The sequence below is a fragment of the Arachis hypogaea genome, chromosome 3 (genome assembly GCF_003086295.3).
Source record: "Arachis hypogaea cultivar Tifrunner chromosome 3, arahy.Tifrunner.gnm2.J5K5, whole genome shotgun sequence".
In the NCBI taxonomy this organism is placed as follows: domain Eukaryota; kingdom Viridiplantae; phylum Streptophyta; class Magnoliopsida; order Fabales; family Fabaceae; genus Arachis; species Arachis hypogaea.
Window position 1 is genome coordinate 13783964 of NC_092038.1, and position 21693 is coordinate 13805656.

General features: G+C 33.2%; 2 protein-coding genes across 7 annotated transcripts; one reads left to right on the forward strand and one right to left on the reverse strand.

Moving 5' to 3' along the window:
* The first annotated feature begins 6432 nt into the window (after positions 1-6432).
* On the forward strand, positions 6433-13680 carry LOC112789600 (protein RRP6-like 3). 4 transcript variants are annotated; one of them, XM_025831561.3, is made up of 12 exons: positions 6433-6844; positions 7731-7972; positions 8059-8157; positions 9124-9207; positions 9295-9381; positions 9572-9692; positions 10044-10225; positions 10305-10349; positions 10915-11417; positions 11495-11966; positions 12246-12928; positions 13273-13680. In XM_025831561.3, the coding sequence occupies exons 1-12, from the start codon at positions 6607-6609 to the stop codon at positions 13337-13339; spliced, it is 2823 nt and encodes a 940-aa protein (XP_025687346.1). In that variant the 5' UTR covers positions 6433-6606; the 3' UTR covers positions 13340-13680. The 4 variants fall into 4 exon arrangements, with proteins under 4 accessions (XP_025687346.1, XP_025687347.1, XP_025687345.1 ...); XM_025831562.3 differs by having other exon boundaries at positions 6439-6844; positions 12234-12928; positions 13247-13680; XM_025831560.3 differs by having other exon boundaries at positions 6439-6844; positions 12234-12928.
* Positions 13681-14264: 584 nt separating this feature from the next.
* Positions 14265-20852, reverse strand: LOC112789602 (NEDD8-activating enzyme E1 regulatory subunit AXR1). 3 transcript variants are annotated; one of them, XM_025831563.3, is made up of 15 exons: positions 20612-20833; positions 19703-19875; positions 19456-19619; positions 19161-19271; positions 18774-18853; positions 18536-18686; positions 18344-18437; positions 17768-17856; positions 17393-17466; positions 17119-17281; positions 16595-16680; positions 16422-16484; positions 16237-16320; positions 15935-16115; positions 14265-14656 (listed from the first exon to the last, which is right to left on the reverse strand). In XM_025831563.3, exons 1-15 carry the CDS (start codon positions 20647-20649, stop codon positions 14573-14575), a joined length of 1635 nt encoding a protein of 544 aa, XP_025687348.1. In that variant the 5' UTR covers positions 20650-20833; the 3' UTR covers positions 14265-14572. The 3 variants fall into 3 exon arrangements, with proteins under 3 accessions (XP_025687348.1, XP_072088519.1, XP_025687349.1); XM_072232418.1 differs by having other exon boundaries at positions 16422-16481; positions 20612-20812; XM_025831564.3 differs by lacking the exon at positions 16422-16484 and having other exon boundaries at positions 20612-20852.
* Positions 20853-21693: the final 841 nt, after the last annotated feature.

A 21693-nucleotide genomic window follows, 5' to 3' on the forward strand; every position in this document is an offset into this window, starting at 1 on the left:
TTAATGGAGCTTCAGAATGGTCTCTGTCAAAGCATGGAGAACAGTACGTTAATGAGAGTGAGCAGAATTCTGTACCGGAATCCGGTTATAGTTTTTGGTGGTTTAATACAGTTTGATACCATGCCAATCATAGACTCACTGATGAAGTGAGTATGCAGAATATGTTTCAAATTCACCGGCAGACTCAGATGCGACAGCCACAGATTGAGCTGTATGTTGAGTTTGAAACCGTAGAGGCGGAAGGGACTCAAAATGATTTAGAGGTGGCGGATGATAGAAATGCAGTGTATGAGGGAATGAATAGTGACAGTGACGAGGACTTCGAAACCACTTATGAAGCCGGAGACGAGGATGAGGATGGTGATATGGGAGTTGAGACAGCAGCGGAGAATGTAGTGGTTCATCCCTCGACCAGTCAACCGATGAACGTGCCACGTTTTATGCGTGAGGTGGATCTCGACGCCATGCATGCACCGGAGTTTCCGCAATATTCAAACATAGGTGCGTGATGATTAAATAATACGTTGTTGTTAATTTATGCATTGGATTGATTAGTAAACGATGATTTCTACTTTCTGTAGGCGTTGCTAATCCTGAAGACGAAGAGTTCCGGATTGGAATGAAATACAGTTCTAAAAAGTTTATTTATTAAAATCATTAACGTATATTTCAAAAGTTTATGCATATATTTATTAAAACCGTAAACCATATATTTATTAAGATACAAACCCGTTTAAATCGATATACGTGTATATATATTAATAATAATAATAATAATAATAATAATAATAATAATAATATTATTATTATTATTATTATTATTATTATTATTATTATTATTATTATATTTTTAAATTAATATTAATATAATGAATGATCTCCGGTGATATTTTTTTCTTCATGCAACTATATATTTTTTTTAATATTTAATAACAATGCATATCTAATATTTATTTATTTATTATTCTAACATTTATTTATTTATTTATTTATTTACAGATTATATATATTAATTTTACTATATTATTTTTATATTTTATGGTAAAAAAAATATTTTATTATAGAATTTTTATTATTATATCATATAATATACATTTTATTATAGTATATTTTTATAACATAACACTAATCTAAAATTAACAGAAAAATAAAATATAATTCTAAAATAATATGTTAAATAACAAAAAAAACAGAAATTTAACACATAATAAAAATATAAATTACCAACTTACATAAATTGGATGATCCAAATAATTTATAATATGTTCCTCCGGAGCACAATAATTACGAACCATTTCTTCAAATAAAACCAAATTATTTTTTTCCCTTATTTTCCAACCTTTCTCTTTTTTCTACAGCAACCTTCTTCCCCTCTATGTTGAACCCAAAATCACCCTGATAGTGAGACACTCTTTTTTCTTCTACTCTCCCTACCACCTCTAATCTATCTATCACAATACGCTTCTACTGCTTCTACTGCTTGTATATATAAGCAGGGGAACGTTGTGAGGCTAGCTTCTTTGCTGTTTCCCGGGGAGGAAGACTGTTCCCTGCATGGACAGCAGTCAACACGCCCCCCGTGGTGCAGAGCATTGGAACTCCGCGACGCCACGTCCTCCACGCCCCCCCGTGGTGCTCGGTCTCCTGCATGCTTGCCGCGTCACCACGCCCCCTGCGTGGTGCTTGGCGTCTGACACGCGGTTGAGGAGCAAGCGCAGCACGCCCCCTGCGTGGTGGATGCTCCTTCCATCCTTCGGTAAATCACCCCATTCCCCCATAACCTGCAAATACACCAACACCTTTTCCATAACAAAAATAATTTCCGCATCATGTTCTTCTTTTTCTTGTTTTATTCATCTAATCAAACAAAAAAGAAGAAACACATAATGCTGCAAAATTACTTGATAGATTTGGATGTATTTTTGTTCATGATTCAATTTTGTTTGTGTATTTGCTTTCGAATTAAGTTTGTGTGTCACAATCACTAAGTAATTTCGGTTCATTCTGGATTTAAATAAAGTGCATTTGGTATGTGCTTGTTTTGAAACAAATTTACGTTATGAATTCAATTTTAGGTTTATTCTGAATATAATTTCAGTTTATTATAAATATAATTTCGGTTAATTTCTGATTGAATTATTTTGTTATGTTTCTCCTTGTTTCACTATCTTGAGAGGAAAAAAATCAAGAAAAAAAAATCAAACATAAAAAAGAAAAAAAATTCTCAAAACTTCCGATCATGTTCTTCTTTTCTATCTTGTCTTATTCATCTAATCAAATAAAGAAGAAGATCACACATAATGCTACAAAATTATTTGATGGATTTGAATTTGTTTTTGTTCATGATTCAATTTTGTTTATGTGATTGTTTTTGAATTAAGTTTGTGTGTCGCAATCATTAAGTTATTTCGGTTCATTCTGGATTTAAATAAGGTGCATTTAGTTTGTGTTTGTTTTGAAACGAGTTTAATTCTGAATTTAATTTTCGGTTCATTTTGAATATAATTTTGGCTCATTCTAAATTTAATTTTGGTTTATTTCTGTTCTGCACAATTCAAAACTCTTCCTCATCACCTTCTACTGCTTCTTCACCAGGAAGAGAAGGAGGAAAAGAAAAGAAATACAGCGGTAACAACAACAAAAGAATGACAATAAAGAGAAAACACGTGCAGAAGAAGGAACACGAAAAAGAAGGAAGATGAAGAATATGAAGAAAAAGGTGGAGAAAAAGAAGAAAACGCTTCGTTCGTAAACGAGCATGAGAAGAAAAAGAAGAAAAAAGAGCTCAATGCATAAATGAGCGTGAGAAGAAGGAGAAGATACGCGTGTAATCACGCTCTTTTAATGAGAGTAGTTTTTGTTGGTGTTAGACCTATTTAAATTAAGTTGGATAAAAAAATATTTTGATGTGTAATAATGCTATAAAATTTTATCATGATTAATTTTTTTTAAAAAAAATTTAATATCCACATATATTCATAAATATTTGTCTCTCCAACAAAAAAATAAAATAAAAATCCATAATAGAAATAGAACGAAAACAGAAAACAATTTTTTAAACAAAAACAGAAAACAAACAAAATTTCATTCCATAGATATCCCTTCCCATTCCTAACCATGAATTCATGCGATTAGTTAGCATATTTTCACAGGTCAATCAATGGTTAACCTTTCTTCACGTCTCATCTTGGAGAGAATTCAGAATTTGCATGTGCCGACTGCCGACAAACTACAGTTTACAGGACTCTCATTGATGACACATTTATCTTCCAAAGTTTCTTAAGGCCAATGCCGTTGATACAAATTAAAAATTATTATTATTATTATTATTATTATTATTATTAATATTATTATTATCTACAATAACTATATGTGGTAGTATGGTGGTTATAAAATAGATTAATATCATATTTTTTAATATTTGAACCGCACATTTTTTATTTTTTTCAGTTTAAAATATGATCAAATAATATTAAAAATATTTTTATTTTTATATTTATAGCCTATAAAATAATATCTTAGATTGTATTTTTTAAAGAAAACTCATTTAGATATTCAAATTTTTAGCAAAAATTATTATTACTTTGGACATACATATCTAATTTTGCTTTGTCAAATATTTTATCTTTCTCTATTAGTCTATTATTACAATGCAACTAACCAAATTGTCGTTCTTAACCCATTAAAGTACTGACCCAACACTATAAGTATTGGTATAATTAACCACAAAGACAGATAGATATATAACTATTTAAAAAATACATAAAATAATTAGATAAAAATTTATTTTTTAGAATATATAATTATTTTTGTTTTAAAAAATATTCCTAATTATTAATAAAAAATAATAAAAAAATTTACTTAATATAAAATCATTAAATTTTCATATATACGGATTTTGAGTAATTTATATCTGATTTCAGGTAATAAATTTTTATATACAAATTTATCAAGTGTCCTCATTTATCAATTGTTTTTGTGTGAGAAAAAAGTTAGAAAATATATAAATTTTTCATAGATTAATTACTAGTTGATTTGGTGATGTGAAATTTATTTATTTTAATTTATTAGATATATTTTAGTAAAAATTAAAAATAATGACTATAATTATATTCACACATAAATTTAATGTCTATCACAAATATATTATTTGTACATTATTTATTAAATATATTTAATTTTAATTATTTAAATTAATCTAATAATTATGAATACATTTTTATATAAAGATTTTATTCTCATAAGATATATATTTATTCTGTATAATTAGGTATCTTTTAAAAATTGTTCATTATTCAATTTTTAGATAAAAGAAAAACTAAAAAATAAGTAATTTTTTATAAAAATAAATATTTAAATTAATTAAATAATATTATTTAAATTAAAAGATCAACTAAAAATAAAAAATTTAAAAGAGAAGTAGCATTTTTCATATTTATGCATATATCCTAATTTTTGCTACGAATAAAAAGTCACATTAAGTTAAAAAAGGTGCCATCGCCACTATCTAGATCCTTCAGCAGTGTTGTATACTTGAATTGAGAAACTAACTAGAATTTTAACCATGGTAAAGGCAATTGTTAATTAATGACAATAAGACAATCAATGCTTCAAGGTAACTTCAGAAAATTTCGGGTAAGTGGTCAATTTGTATGAAAACTCAAAATAATTATAATTAGTTCTCAGAAATGTAGAAACTTCTTACTTAACAACAAAATTTGTTTACGGCACAACAATTGAAAGCAGATGTCCCTGAAAAAGGAGTAACATCTTCCCTCAACAACATGAAATATATGTCTGAAAATGAAAACTTCCCTTGCTTTCATTTTCTTACTTAACACACGTGTTCTATTTATTCCATTCCCATGCTCATTACTGAATAATAATAATAATAATTAATCACTTCATAGATACTACAGTACAGGTTTTCAAAATATAGACGTTCTCCTAGAACAAATACTAACATCGAATTGGTTAACTTTGCTAGCATCAGATAACATCAACCTAGGGCTACAATGTAGGTTTTTTTAATAAATAAATAATAAAAATATATTATTTATCAAAATACGCACGACCAGAAATCATTCCAAAAATACGCAGGCCCAACTTAGAGAGGACGATCGTAAAGTGGAGATCCACTTTAAATCGTGTTCAGCGGCCACAAAATGGACCTGACAACTGCAGCTCTCATATCATTTTCGACGTCTACGAAATGGAGGACACTTAGTTGTCGGTGCCTGCGAAATGGCTATAGCAGGAATCAACAAGGTTGAAATGGTCAAGCTACCATTGATTTTTTTCTCTACGAAGGATTCTATTTGGTGCTGAAGGCAATGCTTGTTGCTCGTAAACACCAACTTAAAACCATATCTTTCCACTATCAAAACACACTACATAGAATTTTCGACTAACCGAAATTTTACAACGAATGCAAATAAACCTTCAAAATAAATATTACATATGTAAACAACATAGATGCACATGACATCACTCTAATTTAATTGCAAAACATACACTTCAATGTTCAAATTATTATTTAGATAATTATCGAATGAATTAATTGTGATAATATGAAATTCATCCCCTCCCGTGCTATGGCCATTTCGCAGGCACCGGTAACTAGGTGCCCCCATTTTGTGGACGCTGAAAATGATATGTAAGTTGTAGGTGTCAGGTCCATTTCGTAGCCGTGGGACACAGTTTGGAGTGGATCTCCACTTCGCGGTGTGTATTTTTGGAACGATTTCTACTCGTGCGTATTTTGATAAATAATGTATTTTTATTATTTATTTATATAAAAAGCCCTACAATATTTTAACTTTACTCTTGTAGATTGTAATTTCATATGTTGAAATTGTACAAATTTCTAGATAAAAGAAATGAAATTTGAGAAAATGACCCGATCTAAGGTGAAAAATACCAAAATGAATTGAGGTATTATGCTAGAATTTGTGCATAACTTTGCATCTCTTCATAAATCGTTATAGTTTGGAAGGTTTTGTTCATAATCATTAAATCGTATTAGAATGCAACGATTTGTGAAGATATTATAATTCAATACCTTAATATGATTACATGAAAAATTAATGACATATCTGTAGCACTATTTTTTTAAAAGGAAAATCTGATCATCCTATCTTTTTAATTTGAATGGGTAAGAAACCCTAAACTTTGATTTTTGGTCATTCAACCCAAGACGGGTTTTTGGACAGTAACCGTTTCATCTGACTTCTATAGCTGTGTTTCTGGACTAGCAGCGAAATGATAAATTCATATTAGGAAGGGTGTTTTTGGTCTTGACATTACGCAGATTATGACAAAAAAAAAAGGAGTACATAGATTTGAGTTTTAACTAATTGGGCTTAGCACAATTAGGCCCAATATGTTAAACAGTTGTCAAGATCAGAACATGCCACGTAAGCACACAACCCCACATTTCAGTTTTCATAAGCTGCTAGACACCGCCGTCGCGACCAGTCGCCGTCATACACCGTGCTCTCCGCAACAAAGCCCAAACTCTTCAAACTTCAAAGCCGCTAGGAAGAAGAAGAGAAACAAAACAAGAAAGAGAAAGAAGAAGAAGAGTTTAGAGAGCAACGAAACGAAATGATCAACGGAAACAAGATGCGAGCGGCATTCATAATTGCGACTGTAACAGCAATCTCCATCTTCTTAACCGCAATGAACCGCAGAAGAATTCGTAACCGTAACAAGAAATCACCTTCGAGTTCGTGTTATTTACATTCCGAACCGAAGCCGCAGAGTTCCTTTAAGCGCGTCTTGGCGGATAATTCTTACACTCCTTTCAAGCACTTGAAGAATCCCAACGACTCTTCTAACAATGGTACATTTTAAATATTTTTCTATCGTTTTCGGTGTTTGGTTTCGAAGAACGCGAAAAAAAGAAGTAATCGTGTGAAGATTTTTGAGCTGTTTGACTAATTGACGTAGCTTAGGTCAGTTCAGTTTAGCATAAGAAATGAATCATATTGAAAGGTGTGTTTAATCCTAACAATGGCTCATCCGCAATAACCTTGGGAGAGACATAATAGTTGTTGAAACCGAGGATTTGTGGTTGAAGCAACTCAGATTATTGAGAGAAGGGAGTTAGTTTGGAAGAAGAAGAGAGAATGAGATGAAAGAAGAGAGAAAGAAGAAGCAATCAACTATAGTGGTGAACCTCACATTACATCTAGTTTAGTTTCAGCTTATGAACAAGTTAGCTAGTAGCTACTATAACTAACTAACTACTTGCAGTAACAACTAACTAACTCAGCTGGTGGTCATAACTAATTTTCTTAATTTAGCACCTAACTTGGACTACAAGTTACATCAAGCTATACGTACTACTAAATAGTTGTTTTGTGTCTTTATTTTTGTCTAATTCTTGGAAGATTTGTCTGATTGTTGAATCAAGATAGATCGTTTGAGTATCTTAATGAGTTTTATCTAGCTGTTGATACAAACATGGTGGAGTTTGATGCATCTTTTTGGACATTTTGAATGTCAAAATTCAAGTGAGGATGATGGAAGGTTATATTTGAACTTTGAACTTTGAAGCAACAAGTTTTTGATTTACTGGATTTCTTAGTACCCAAAGAAAAAGTCATGAAGATATACCGAATCTATTATTTTCACTGTCTAAGTTTTTTTTTAATGCATGTTATCCAATCATTGAGTTCTCTATGTAAGATTATTAAGGTCAAGCTAAATGAGTGGTTTTCCTGCAGATAAAGCTTCAAATTTGCATCCATTTGAGGCAGCGATCACAGCATTGTTGAAAAATTCTTGGCCTGAAATTGAACTTACTACTGAGATTGTGGACATGGAAATGAATGATTCTTATGTTTGGGTCAATACAGAGCTGCAAGTAAAGGAATTGGCCAATGTGTTAAGCAAAGAGAGGTTCTTTGCTGTGGACACAGAACAACATAGCTTACGATCTTTTCTAGGTTTTACAGCATTGGTTCAGGTATGTTGTCATCTCTAATTGCTTTATGCAGTCAATTTTTTCCTGATAAATTTTATGATAGTGTGTGTTTTTATGCTATCATGCAGATTTCTACCCAGAAGAAAGATTATTTGGTTGACACAATCGCGCTACATGATCTAATGCCAATTCTTTGCCCAGTTTTTGCGGATCCTTCTATTTGTAAAGTATGTAAGTTATTACTATCATATTTCTAGACGGTTTAGTAGAAGTTGAAAATGTTTTATCTTCCTCTTTTTATTTTTTTATTTTTATTTTATTTTTTTTGGAAAAAGTGGGCAGGTGATTGGAGAAAATGATGTTTATGCATTCACCTAACACCACAACAAATTAGTTTTCTTATACCGAAAGTTATTTGTAGTTGGAGACAACACCATATCACAAATTATGAGATTTAAATTAAGCATCTTGGTTCTATTATCCAAGGTAATAAAGAGATAGGTGAAAATATAAACCATAACGTTCAAGTTGAGTGAAATAGAGTGCTTAGGGCAGAACCATGATTTAAATAAATAACTTTTAAGGGTAAATTTTACTGCACAACTATAGGCCTGCAATATTGTATGGAATTGAATGTTGGCTCGGAAAAAGAAATGAAAATAATAAGATGGATGAGTGGGCACAGTAGACTATATAGAATTAGAAATGAGTGCATTAGGGAGAGAGTTGGGGTAGTGCCAATTGTAAAGATGTTAGAATTTTTTTTCCAGATGGTATGGACATGTTTGAAGAAGGTACTTAGAGACTATAGTTAGAAGAATGGAGTAGTTGGAGAGAAGTTCTATCACTAAAACAAATGGAGACCTTATAAAGTATATGGGAAATTATTTGAAGAGGTTTTAAGTATAAATGCTTTAAACATTGGTTTGACCCACAATAGAGTACAATGGCATTGATTATTCCATGTAGCTGACCTCTCTTTTAGTGGATTAATGTTTAGTGATTTTTATATATTAGAATATATATATATATAGCCTGCACTACTATTCAGGATTAAGGCATATTTTTAATGGAATATATTATCATTAATTTTTGTATTCATCGCGCTCCCCCCACCCCCCAAAAAAAATTCTGTTGTCCAAGTGGATTAATTGCAGTTTTTTCTTTTTTCTCAATGAAAAATTTGTGGATAGGTGTTCCATGGAGCTGACAATGATGTTGTCTGGCTACAAAGGGACTTCCATATATATGTTGTTAATCTATTTGATACTTCAAAGGTGAGCTATTCATGATAGATCATGCTTCTTGGCTTTTAGGATTGATTAGCAGTTTTTGTTTTATGAATTTGTGTTCATGTACTATAGGCATGCGAGGTGCTGTCGAAGCCACAGAAATCACTTGCTTATCTACTTGAAACTTACTGCAGTGTGACAACAAATAAATTATTACAGGTTTGACCTTATTGATCTGCTTGTTAATTAAATGGGTTCATTTATCATCATCAATATAGTTTTAAGTTTAAGTATTTGGCATCCATAGTTGCAATAGTACATGTAAACCTTTTATCTTTCACATAGTTTGGCTCAGATGTTTTATGGTTAGTGACTAGAAAGACCATTTCTTTTATATGCTTAATTGTAGCGTGAAGACTGGAGACAGCGCCCCCTCTCAGCAGAAATGGTGCATTATGCACGAACAGATGCACACTATTTGTTGTATATTGCAAGCTGTTTGATTGCTGAGCTCAAACAACTTGACAATGGTATGTCTTCTTGTCTGATACTTTAAAGTAAAAGTTAGAAACACAATTTTTTTTTCTTGTCATAAATAATCAGTTTAAGTAGATTGGATATTTATTATTTAAAAACTTGCATCAGTGAGCCCCTTTCCCTTATATCTCTTCCCATTCCCCAAAAGAAGTGGCCAGAGAAATAAGAAGGTTATTTTATACCTGGGATGATTATGGTATTTTGTCATCTTGATGGCTTTGATAAAACAGCATCATAAGACATTTTTCCTGTGTTGAGCTAACTGAGACAGCATAACGCAGTAACTTTTTAGGGGTTTCCTTTGATAATGTTATGTCAAAATTCTGAATTTACTATTGTGTCAGAAAACTCTTGTGACGAGGACAAATTCCATTTTGTTCACGAGGCTAGTCGGCGTTCAAACATAACGTGTTTGCAACTTTATACAAAAGAAGTTGAAGCTTCTCCTGGTGATTCTGCTGCATCATCATTATTTTCTCGTCATGTGAGTGGTCAAGGCTTCACTTCAGTTTCCAATGAAACCCAGGTTTGTTGCTTCCTGCACAGATTAATCTTGTGAGATGTCTCGTTGGATATAAAATTCTGATGCTCTTCTCTGCTTTCAGTTTCAGACTATTGTGAAGCAACTGTGTGGATGGAGAGACCTGATGGTCAGTTATAATCTCCTTCACTTAAGCTATAATTTAACATTGATTTATTACTGTAAAATGTAGATACCAGTGTTTTTCCAATTTCCCTGATTGACCATGTAGTTTGCAAACTGTGAGATGGAAAAGCAATCTAGCCCTATCTATTATCAAAGACATACAAGAGAGAACTCAACATGATTCTTGACCTTATGGCACCATCTTTTCGTGCCATAAATTGATAAAACCTAGGAGTAATACAGAACTAAGATGAGATATATTTTAGTATTTGTTTGTATTTTTTGAAAATTGTTATTATTTTTTCTGATATTAATTATTGCTAAATGTTCAAGTCAAGATTATTATTCATAGTAATGAGAACAATTAGGACGAAATTCTTCCTGCATCATCGTAAAAAATGTGCAAAACTATGTTAATCTAGACACAGGACACAATACTAAAACTTTTATTCACTATCCTTCATTGTTATAGTGACTAAGTTGCTTACTGTATAACTTTTGACGATGGTGAATGTATATTCTTTTTTATGACAACATTAGTTACATGAGAATATTCTGTGGCATTTCAGGCTCGTATTCATGATGAGAGCTTAAAATATGTACTGTCTGACCAGGCAATTGTTGCTTTGGCAAGTCAACCTTTGTCAAGTGAATCCGAAATATACAATCTCATAGCTCAGGCTGATAACAATGTGGAAATGGGTCTCAATTTTTTCATCCATTCCCCATCTCCTGTTGTTTGCAGCCACTTGAGTGATATCCATCATATTCTTGCAGACAAGTTGATTAACCATGATCACATTTATTCATGGATTATTCAGAAGTGCCTGGGTCCAAATGGGACTTGTCCACTTTCTATATTTAATTATGCTTTGCTGTTTAACAGCAACTTAAAACCTAGTTTAGCTTATAAACCCTCTGGTCTAAAGAATCATAGACAGATATCCCGGAAAGCTTCTCGAGATTTGTTTGTCCAAAAATTCTCCTGTAAGGCTCCTGTTTATCATAACTGCCGGATATTTGCTAATGATGGGAGGCTGCTTTGTTACTGTGATAAGAAGAAGCTTGAGTGGTTGGTGCACCTTTTAATTTATTTTTACACTTTTCTTAAAGGTGCTGTTTCTCTGTGAATAATGATCAATTTTGCAGGTACCTAAGTCGGGATCTCGCAAAACTTGTTGATAAGGACCCACCGGCTATAATGCTTCTATTTGAACCCAAAGGTCGCCCAGAGGATGAAGACAATGATTTCTACATTCAGAGTAAGAGAAATATATGTGTTGGATGTGGTGAAGGAAGTCACTACTTACGGTACCGAATAATCCCATCCTGTTACAGAATGCATTTTCCTGAGCATTTAAAAAGCCATCGTTCTCATGATATTGTTCTACTCTGCGTGGATTGCCACGAAATTGCCCATGCGGCTGCAGAGAAGTACAAGAGAAAAATAGCTTCTGAGTTTGGAATTCCTCTGTTCGTTCAAAGGGTCGTTCATCCTGAACAAGAGCCTAATGTACAGATTGAGGAGGGTGTATCTCCATTACAGTTACGTATAGCAGCTATGGCTCTTATACGCCATGGACCAAGAATGCCTCAAAATCGCCGTGAAGAACTGACTGAGGTTTGATCATATTTCTCTAATCTGAGCCTTGGTTACTGTAGAGAAGCCCCTCTTGATGATGAATGTCGGAATGTTTTGCAATTTAATTTGATAGATTGAGCCCAACTTAAATGTGATTATATAAATGACTGCGAGTATAGATTTGATGCATTTTTAATATGGCTTCCAAATTGTACTTAATCAGTGGTTTTCAATTTGGCGTTGTTCATGAATGTTATTTAAGATCTTCATCAATTGTGGGAGCTTTTGTTTGAGGTTCTCTGTTAGTTTGTTTTGCAGGTTGTGAAGAGATATTATGGAGGAAGGGAAATATCTGAGGAAGATCTAGAAAGAGCTCTGATAGTTGGCATGAGTCCTCATGAGAGAAGACGGTTTGAGAAGAAGAGGGGTTTCTCTTTCAGACATGTGGGTAAAATAACAGCAGTGTCTGAAGAGGAAAACCCTGCTGATTCCACAACCAGAATTAGTAATGGGGATGCATCAAAGTTTGGTTCCCTTGATGATGGTTCATGTGCAAATGAAGAAACAAGTAATGATGTAGATAGAGAACATTTGATGGTAAACGATGATTCAGGAAACCCTTCTTTAGCTTCTGATCTTGCAGTGGATGCATCTGTCTCTCCTGCTACTAAAAATGGGTACACAAGCTCATTTGAAATTGTGGATTATAGTGAAATTAGTGACTCTGCTACAAATGTTGATGGCACTAGTCTGAGTAAAAAGCAACCAAATGGAAGTGATGACTTATCTTATCCTCCCAAGGATGAAGAATCGACTCAAACTAAACATAATTCAAAACAATCACTCTTAGGACATGGACCGCATGGACAAGAAGTTGTAGAACATTTAATGAAGGAATATGGGGAAGAAGGCATTGGACAATTCTGTCAACGGTGGAGACAAGTATTTGTTGAAGCTGTAAATCCACGTTTTCTTCCTGCTGGTTGGGATGTAAAACACAGGTATGATTATTTAATTTTCGACTTGTTCACTGTGCAAACACAAATGGTCATCTTTAAAGTTAGCTTACAGGAATATAATATGATGCTGTTAAGGCAATTAATATTTGCTTAAAGTTGTCATCAGATTTGTATTCACCTCCTGTTCCATTTATTTGTTATTGTCACATTCTGTTAAATATTTGTATCCATGCATCTGGGTATGGATGTGGATACATATCCAGATACTTTGGGTTCAAGAATGTACCAAAAAGTTATAGAAGGAGTGTATTATGATATTGTTTTTGTGTAGAAACTGAATTAGCCATTTCTTTCTCTAAGGCTCTGACTGTGGACACTTTTGCCAGCGGAAGAAGGGACTTCGGTGAGTTCAGTGTATACAATCCTGGCAGAAGAGTTGGCGCTACTACTTAGTAATGACTCTGCGGAGCTCTGCCATGCTTTCGTCGTTGCTGCTCTATCAAATTTACGGTCATCCTCGTATAGTACATCCTGTACTGTTCAGAGAACATAGGTTTGATGATATGTTCATCTTAGTTGGTCAGTTTGTTGTTTTGGTGAGAATATTTTGTTTTATAGCAAGCATAAGTGCATTATAAAGACATAGTTGCCTTCGTTTATATTCTTCCCTTTTGGTCTGATGGTGGGTATCATTTCAACTTGGGGAAAAAGCAAGCATTTCTGTTTAATGTACAAACTTGGTAATCTTTGGAGAATTTTTTTTTTTCCAAGTATCACGTTTCGGATTGCGTTTAGATTGACTGTAACTAAAACGACATTATAATTCTTAGCACCATTCCGCCTAAGAGATCATTCCATACCTTAATTAAACACAATTTAACACTTCATATTCATACATCGATAATGAGAAACGATGTTTGTATAAATTTTTTTGTATTTTTAAAAATTTCTTTTTTGGATATAAGTGGCAAATTTTTTAACCTAAACCCACAATTTCAACCTAAAAAACAACACTTCCATTTGATATTCTTGGACGAGGTTGAAAGTAAAATAAAAATAATATTACTATTCATATACCAAACTCTTTTAACACAATTATAATTATTAATTACTTGTACATTCAAATTATTATTTTATTAATAAAATAAAAAAACACATATAATTATTAAAATATACTATTATGAAAATAGTATCTACTATAAAAGATGTATAAGCAACAATTTATTTTTTAATGCTCGGCAGCATTTTCTTTTATTCTTTTCCCTTCGTTCTTTTCACCTTCACCAATCGAACCATAGTGTGCGTAATAGTGTCCATAGGCACGACGTATTCCCTAGATTACATTACATTGATCGATGCAGCCTTGAAGGGATTTTAATTTACAACGTAATCAAATAGCATGCATTTTATAAGGTTAGCAAACCATTTTTGTAATCAAATGTCTCTTACACTATGCAATCTACAATCTATCATTTCTTGGACATAAATATCAGCACTAAGTTACAAAATCCCGTTACATAACAGGACTCCACTTGTGGCAGGTAGAGTAAAAAATGCTTCAAAAATGGGGTGCTATAAAGGGCAAAGCAAAGCAAGAATCTTGCAATGAGAATCTACATTCAACACCACTGCGCAGAAGGCCATGAAGCCATACCATACCAGCAAGTTAATCATTGGGAAATCAAATTACAGGGACAACAGCTGTGACTTGTGGTCAATGCCATTGAAGATGTAGGTTCCGGACATCGGTACAAACTGCCTTGTTATGAGCTGCATGGAACAAAAGTATGTGATTCCCAACTCAATGAAACATTATTAAAAATATAAATAACAATAACATAATGCTGTTTCTTTCTTTGTGTATCCATTCGTGATGATTTAGCATTCATACCCATTGTTCAATGTTTATACGAAAAGAGTTGAGAGCATCAAAACTATGGAAACAAATAATGAACATCACTAGTGTATAACCTTCCCTTATTTATGTTTTTTGATTAAAAAATAAAGAATTAAGATGAGGAGGAGGATAATACAAATTGGAAATAAAGGTTCCCCTATATAAAAGCAAAACAAAAGATTTATATATAGAGCATAGCTTTCCAATCTCTCAACATGTTTAAGAGAAAAAGTCCCCTATAAAGATCATGAGCTTTATATCAAATAAATACTAGGCGTCTAATGGCATCCCATAAGATACATTTGTCGGAAAGGTGTGTGTGTTAACAATCCAACCAAATAGTCCCAAAAAAACTTTGCCTCTTTCTACAACCAAATACAACAAATCTAGTCAATAGAAATTGATCTAGAGTTGCAGGGCACACAAAGCATTCATCAAAGATGCTAAAGAAATTGTTCCATAAAGAAACAGCTTGGCGGGCAATACCAAAACAGAATATGAATTTGGCTTTGAATTGCCCTACACATAACACAGTTGTATATACCCAAAATTGTTAGCAGATCTGATCATCTACTGTAAATTCTTACCGAAGATTGTCTTCTAGAGATTATATTTTTTACCCATAAAAGAAGAATATCCAATAAAGACAGACAGAAGAGGGATTAAAGAATTATTTATCCAATAAATTCAGGACTGATAATGGATTGATGTGTGGGAAGAAGTCCTGCCATGGAAATTGTGGTATTGTGAACTGGATTAGACGAAGTTGTTGTTGAAAACCATATACAGAAAGTAGGGTGTTTTTGGAAGGAGCTACGAAGAGAATCGATGTAAAAAGGTTTCAAGCTGAAGCATAAATAAGGGAAGGGAAGCAAAGGAAAATAGGAGCTTATCCTCTCTAAAGCCTTACGAGGCAAGAAGCAGGACCTGTGCAAAAGAAAAAAAAGGTGTAACAAACGGCCATCTTTCATTGACTTTGTTTTACGCACATATTTTGGCGTTTCTTTTATGTTAACTTTTCACAGCTTGAACTTGTTAAAACTCAAGAGATAACTAGACTAAGTTCATACAAAAAGATATATCTTTGGAAGCTAAGAACCAGAGAATTAAAGCATGTAATGAAGTTGTAAAAGATGAGCATGAATGAAAACCTTGATCACTTCTTGGGATGCAATTCCACCAACCAAAGCAGCCACAGCATGAAGCTCTGCTGCACCAAATCGACACATCTCATTGATGAGGTCCTCAGCCAAAGCGGTTCCATTGCATCCCAGGTCACTTAGGAGGCTAATAGCTGCGCTCTTCAATCTTGGTATATCCTCATCCGTTGCACTGCAAATAATCATAATAAATGATAAAATAAAATTTCTGCAAGTAAAAAACCAACCTCCATATCAAGTCCAACATAAAAGAAACAAATATATTTGGGCCTTGGAACATTACAACGCATTACCTGTCAAACTGTCCAGGAAAACTGTTGTAATTAGCAGCAAACCGGTCCACAGCACGAAGCAAAATATAAATTCCTACAGCAATGCTGTCATGCAGGGGCGGAGTTAGGAATTTTTTTGGGAGGGGCGAACATAAAAAATATAAGTTAAGAAGAGAGAAAAATTGAAAATTAAAAGGGAACTAAACTGAAAATTTAGAGGTTTGGGAGGGGCCATTGCCCCCCTTCCCACAAACGTGGCTCCGCCACTGCTGTCATGTATATAGACAGTAGTAAATTTTTAGAAAGAGTATTTGATCTCTACATATAAACTCTTAAAATGAATATTCTCCAGAAGCATCAACTATAAAATGGATATAACCTGCTATCCTCATCAGTTAGGTACTTCTGCAACTCAGGTAGGTTTGGAGAATTAAATTCATCTTCAATTGACCGGTACCTGCAAACCTACAAAATAGGGATTTAGTATCCATGCTGAACATGTAAGCGAACAACTCAGAGCCTTGATAATAGAAAAGAACTGGAGAAAAGTCAGCTGGAAAGTAAGCATTTCCACTTTTATTTGGACCACTGAAGCAACACTAATAACAATATACACCATTAAAGGTAGCCGAGGGGAATTTTCAACCCATACTTTTGGTCCAGAACGTAAAAGCAGATTAATCCTTTTGAAGGTTCATTTTAAATCTATCAAGGTATTCTTTTTCCATGGTTCCACATTTTCCTCCTGAGATAGAGGCTATAAATTATATTGCAGAATAAAGCGCCTTAAGAAACCCCAATATAGTAAGCAAACAATTAAAGCAAATCATTAATCAGGAAAGGAGACTGCATTCATTACTTGCAACCTAAAGTGATTTTTTATCAGTAACTTCAGAAGCTTACTCTGAGTTTTCTTGCATTTTTACAGAAACTTCTAATTGTTGCCTTTGGAATGCTATTTGAATCTCGACCAATCTTCTTCAAGATACTTCTCACTAGTTGTTCCATTACAAGAAAGTCAGCCTCAGCCTTAGCTAGATAGATATTCTGCAAATTAATATATTGCCTGCAGGACAGAAGATACATAATGATTGCATGTCATGTAAATTAATTAATAGTCTTTCTTTTCTATGGAGGAAAGAAAATATCTCAAACATATGAAGAATTGGCTACTAACTCGGTGGAAGATGTCATATCTGGTATAGATCCTTCAAGTGGTGCCTCCCCACCACCTTCATTTGCAATGAATTCCTGCAACATGATCAGAATAGTACCACATAAATACCAAGGAGATTGACTGGAATTATAGTTCTACAGTGCAGTGTTTCGAAACTTAATCTAACAGAAGTAGAAGGTTCAAAGTGGCAAATTAAGACAAACTCTTAACAACTTTCTATCAAATTTCTAGCTGCTAAGTTTCACATGCTCCAACTAGTTAAACCCAATAAGATCACATTCTAGCATCAACTAAAATAGGAAGGTTTCTCCACATCAAAGTGAAGCAAGATATATCCAAAGCAAAGATCAGTGGCACAATGTCAGAAGGACAAACCTTCAGAGCAGCCACCAACACCCAAAAATCTGATGAATTAGAGTCCACCTCAGAAGAACTATCATTTAGTATCCTCTGCAAATCCAAACCTAGGGAAGTGCATAACAAGACAGAAAAAAGTAATTTAGATTGGACAAGGGATGTAACATTCAAATAATAGGTAAAAGAATTTAATGTCAGGTTAATCTCCTGATGACAACCAAAAATAAGTTAATATTATAGAAACAATAATAATGATCCCATCTCTAACCAGTGACGATACATTTTTCAATAGTGAGCAAAGTATGGGTTTGTTAATTTTCAGAACCAAAGTAACAAATTTCTTGATGAAGAAGTTCAAAGTAATTTCATTGAGCTCAATATACTTGACATTTATAAGATTGAACAGCTTTCTTTAATTTTCATCAGCCACCACCAATTAAAGCTTTTATAAAATTCAAAATAAGCTTGCAGAAGAAAATATATATTCTTGTGTCCCTTATCCAGGAAAACAAAGGATAGTGTTGCTCCCAAAATGAATTTTGGGGCAGGACCAAAGGTAAAAGTATACCAATGAATCTTAAATTATCTACTTACTAATTCCTCGGGGAGCAAACACTTTGAATGATGCTTCAATAGCTTCTTTATAATTATCTTCATCTTGTGAAACCATCCTGGCCTTCAAAAGATCCTACATTGTTCACATTCAAACACCAAAGCTTATCATGAAAGTTGAATACCATTAGATCAAAGGGCTCAATGACTCGGCCAAATGATTACACAACAAACCTTGAACTCCTTTTTTTGTTCTCTTGTTGATGGGAGCTTACCACCATGGCTTTTGGCCCACTCATCAGCCATCTTGACAAGAATGACAACATATGGTATGTGCTTATGAGCAACAGGATCTTGCACAGTCAAGTCAATGCTGTCTGCAAAACTACAGTTACAAGTGCAATTTTAGAATGTCTAGAAGACTTGAAGGACCATGTCTATAGTCTAAGCTTTACAACAAATACATCTATACCTCTTTAGTTCAAGCCAAGGATTATTTAACCGGAGGTCATCCAGAAAATGCTCAGGCTTTGACTCGATGACAGTATGCTCCTGTTAAAATCAACAAAAAAGAACCAATCAACCAAAGCATACAAATCATGCTGGTCCTCAATAACATTTTGATTACTTCTGGAAACAGGTATTTTCAGCTTACTAGTTATATATATGCCACAAAAGAAAATTACCCAATCTAGTATTCAATCTAAATTATAATTCTGAAGACTTTGTTTTCCTTATTTCAGATAATAAGGTTTAACTTTATCTTTAGACGAGTTATGTTTCTTCAGTCATGAAAGCATTCCTTTAACTGGTAGCTCCAAATACACAGCAAAAACAAAGTTACCCTTTACCAAATTACCTTCAAACTAATTCGAACAAACCCTGTAAGGCCATAGGAACGAGCAAAGATCAAAATAACGTTTGCCTCCCGGCAGATTCGATCAAGCTTTATCATTGAACTTTCGACAAGCTGAAAAGTTTATAAGGATTACCATCAATGAGATTGCATGTCACAAGAATAAACATAATATTTAAACTGAATCTACTTTAAACTATATCATCAATTCATAGCTTTGTTTCATGCAGAAAGATAGATAATCATGAATTAAGCATAACTCTCCAATAAAGACATTGGTAGCATTACAGGAGCAGACCTGTGTGGCAATGACCAAAGTAAACTGAGAAAAGAATGATGGGTTTGTCTCAATCAATGCCTCTGGATACTCCTCTACAAATTTTGCTTTAACAGAATCGTTTAGCTCTTGAAGAAATGAGCTAACACATTTTGCCTTTGACTGCCCGACACTTGACTCATCCACTAAAGATAAGAGATAAAATGATTATCAAAAGAGGCACGAAACAAGAAGAAAATGAAAACAGAATGCCACAAAGAGACCTTACCCAGAAAATTGTTTCCAAGATCACCCACTTCAACTTTAGATCCATCAACTACAGTGATGCTTCCTATCCCACCAAGAACAAGATTCTTAAGTGTTTCAGAGCCAGTAGGGCCACAGTTAAGTAAGCAAATACTAGATTTCTCAAGTGCTGCCTGTCCTTGTTCACCCCATATCCTGCATTTTCAAATTAAAATTGCAATAAGCATGAAATATCTTAAGCATTTAAACTCAACTCGCGCACTACAACACACATTCAAAATAGAAGCAGAGAAAGCAGAAGAATAAGAATCAATACAAAAGCTCCAAACACCTCGAACCAGTCATCAATCAACTTTCTTCAGTAACTGACCATGCTTGAAGTGAATATCTTCTGACTACATTTTCCACTCATCAAGCAATGACCAGAACAACTAGATACCCAGCAATAAAAAAAGCGAAAAACAAAAAGAGCAGCTCCAACCCATTCCAGTTAGCAGCAAACTCCAGTTTGATTTTGGATTTAATCACAACCTAAATCAAGGTTTATCAAATCCATAGTATCCAATTCCTGAGTTTCCTTAGTATTGTAGGTCATGTAAAACTACCTCTCTAACCGTTGTTTTCTAGCTTTTTTTAAAAAAAAAGTAAATAAAAAGAATGAAAAACTAAAATAAAAAAAATCCTAACACCATAAATTTATTTCCACGGCATCATAAACAGAACTCAGCAAGAATTCACAGCAAACCATAACAAAAGTGAAGCAGTATTATTCGTAGATTTTCATCCAATAAAGCACACGATACTTGAATCGAAAATATACAACAGTCTCTATAATCCATCGGAACACTAAACACACACGTATAATTAGCAATTAGTGATTAGAGTAAGGAAATATTGGTAATGAAAGGGTAAAAGTGGAGGAAAGGGTTACCTGAGTTGGCGATCATACTTAACTTTGGGTTCTGCCATTGTTATAGAGAGAGAAGGAGGGATAGATTTTGTTGCGTTCGTAAGTTGGTTCGGTATTTCGTATTTGCTTTGCTTATTAAAAACGCTGAACAGAGAGTTGTTCAGTGTGAGAGTGTCTCACTCTGTTAAACCGTCTGACAGTGGTTTCTGATTAAGGAGTGACACAGAAGAGATACATGTTTTTTTTTTATAATTTTCTTTTTTGTGTAATTGGACTTGGGCTGGGCTTATTTATGCTCTCCCACACACAAGATATGTAAAGTTAGGGGTTTATACGGCCCATTTAAGTGTAGGAATTCGAATCTGGTCTTGTGTATGTAATCCGTGACTTTGTGCTGCACACCTAATAGTTCATGTCCAAAACAAGTAAGACTTGATAGTTAATAGCTATTTAAAAGAAATAGAGACAATATAGTTTCTTTTTACAAAACTAATAACAAAAGACACAATAATACTTAATCGTTAGTAGCTCTATTTTAAAAAAAGAGACACTATAGTTTCTTTATACCAAACTAATAATGGAAAAAGAGACAATAATACTGAATTTATTACGTTCATATTTTATACCTTTGAATTAAAAATTCAAATACTCATAAAGAAAATATGTAAAATACACATGAAATTGTATTTAATAGTGTGTCTAAAAACTTTGTATTTAATATACCATTCACTGTAACTTAAAGTTCTATTATTTTATTAATGACACAATTATTAGTATACATTATGAATCTTTACTTCTAATATATAACAATTTATCTTTCTCTCATAATTCTTGTATGTTTAACTTTAGAAAAAAATTTAAGGATGATTCTGTTGAAATAAATTATTTTATTAATTTAGATCATTTATATTGAATCACCAAAAATATATCATAATGTAGAAATATACCTTTATTCGTAAAAATAAAAAATTAGAAATAAAAAATTAATGGAAGAATTGTGACTCTTCTGATAGAGAGAACGACAAAGACGGTTTTGTATGCTGTGGACTGATTATTTATATTTGAGCATGTCATCCATTAAATTCTAAAATCCAAAAGATAAT

What these genes read in the sequence shown, in the direction of transcription:
- LOC112789600 (XM_025831560.3), top strand. Translation starts at nt 6,607, where the DNA reads ATGATCAACGGAAACAAGATGCGAGCGGCATTCATAATTGCGACTGTA. An exon ending in CAGTTTCCAATGAAACCCAG is followed by an intron (nt 10,226 to 10,304) that starts GTTTGTTGCTTC and finishes CTCTGCTTTCAG; the next exon opens with TTTCAGACTATTGTGAAGCA. An exon ending in GTGGATGGAGAGACCTGATG is followed by an intron (nt 10,350 to 10,914) that starts GTCAGTTATAAT and finishes GTGGCATTTCAG; the next exon opens with GCTCGTATTCATGATGAGAG.
- LOC112789602 (XM_025831563.3), bottom strand. Translation starts at nt 20,649, where the DNA reads ATGGCAGAACCCAAAGTTAAGTATGATCGCCAACTCAG. An exon ending in TGTTGGTGGCTGCTCTGAAG is followed by an intron (nt 17,467 to 17,767) that starts GTTTGTCCTTCT and finishes ATCATGTTGCAG; the next exon opens with GAATTCATTGCAAATGAAGG. An exon ending in CCCAAACCTCTAAATTTTCA is followed by an intron (nt 16,321 to 16,421) that starts GTTTAGTTCCCT and finishes CCTGCATGACAG; the next exon opens with CATTGCTGTAGGAATTTATA.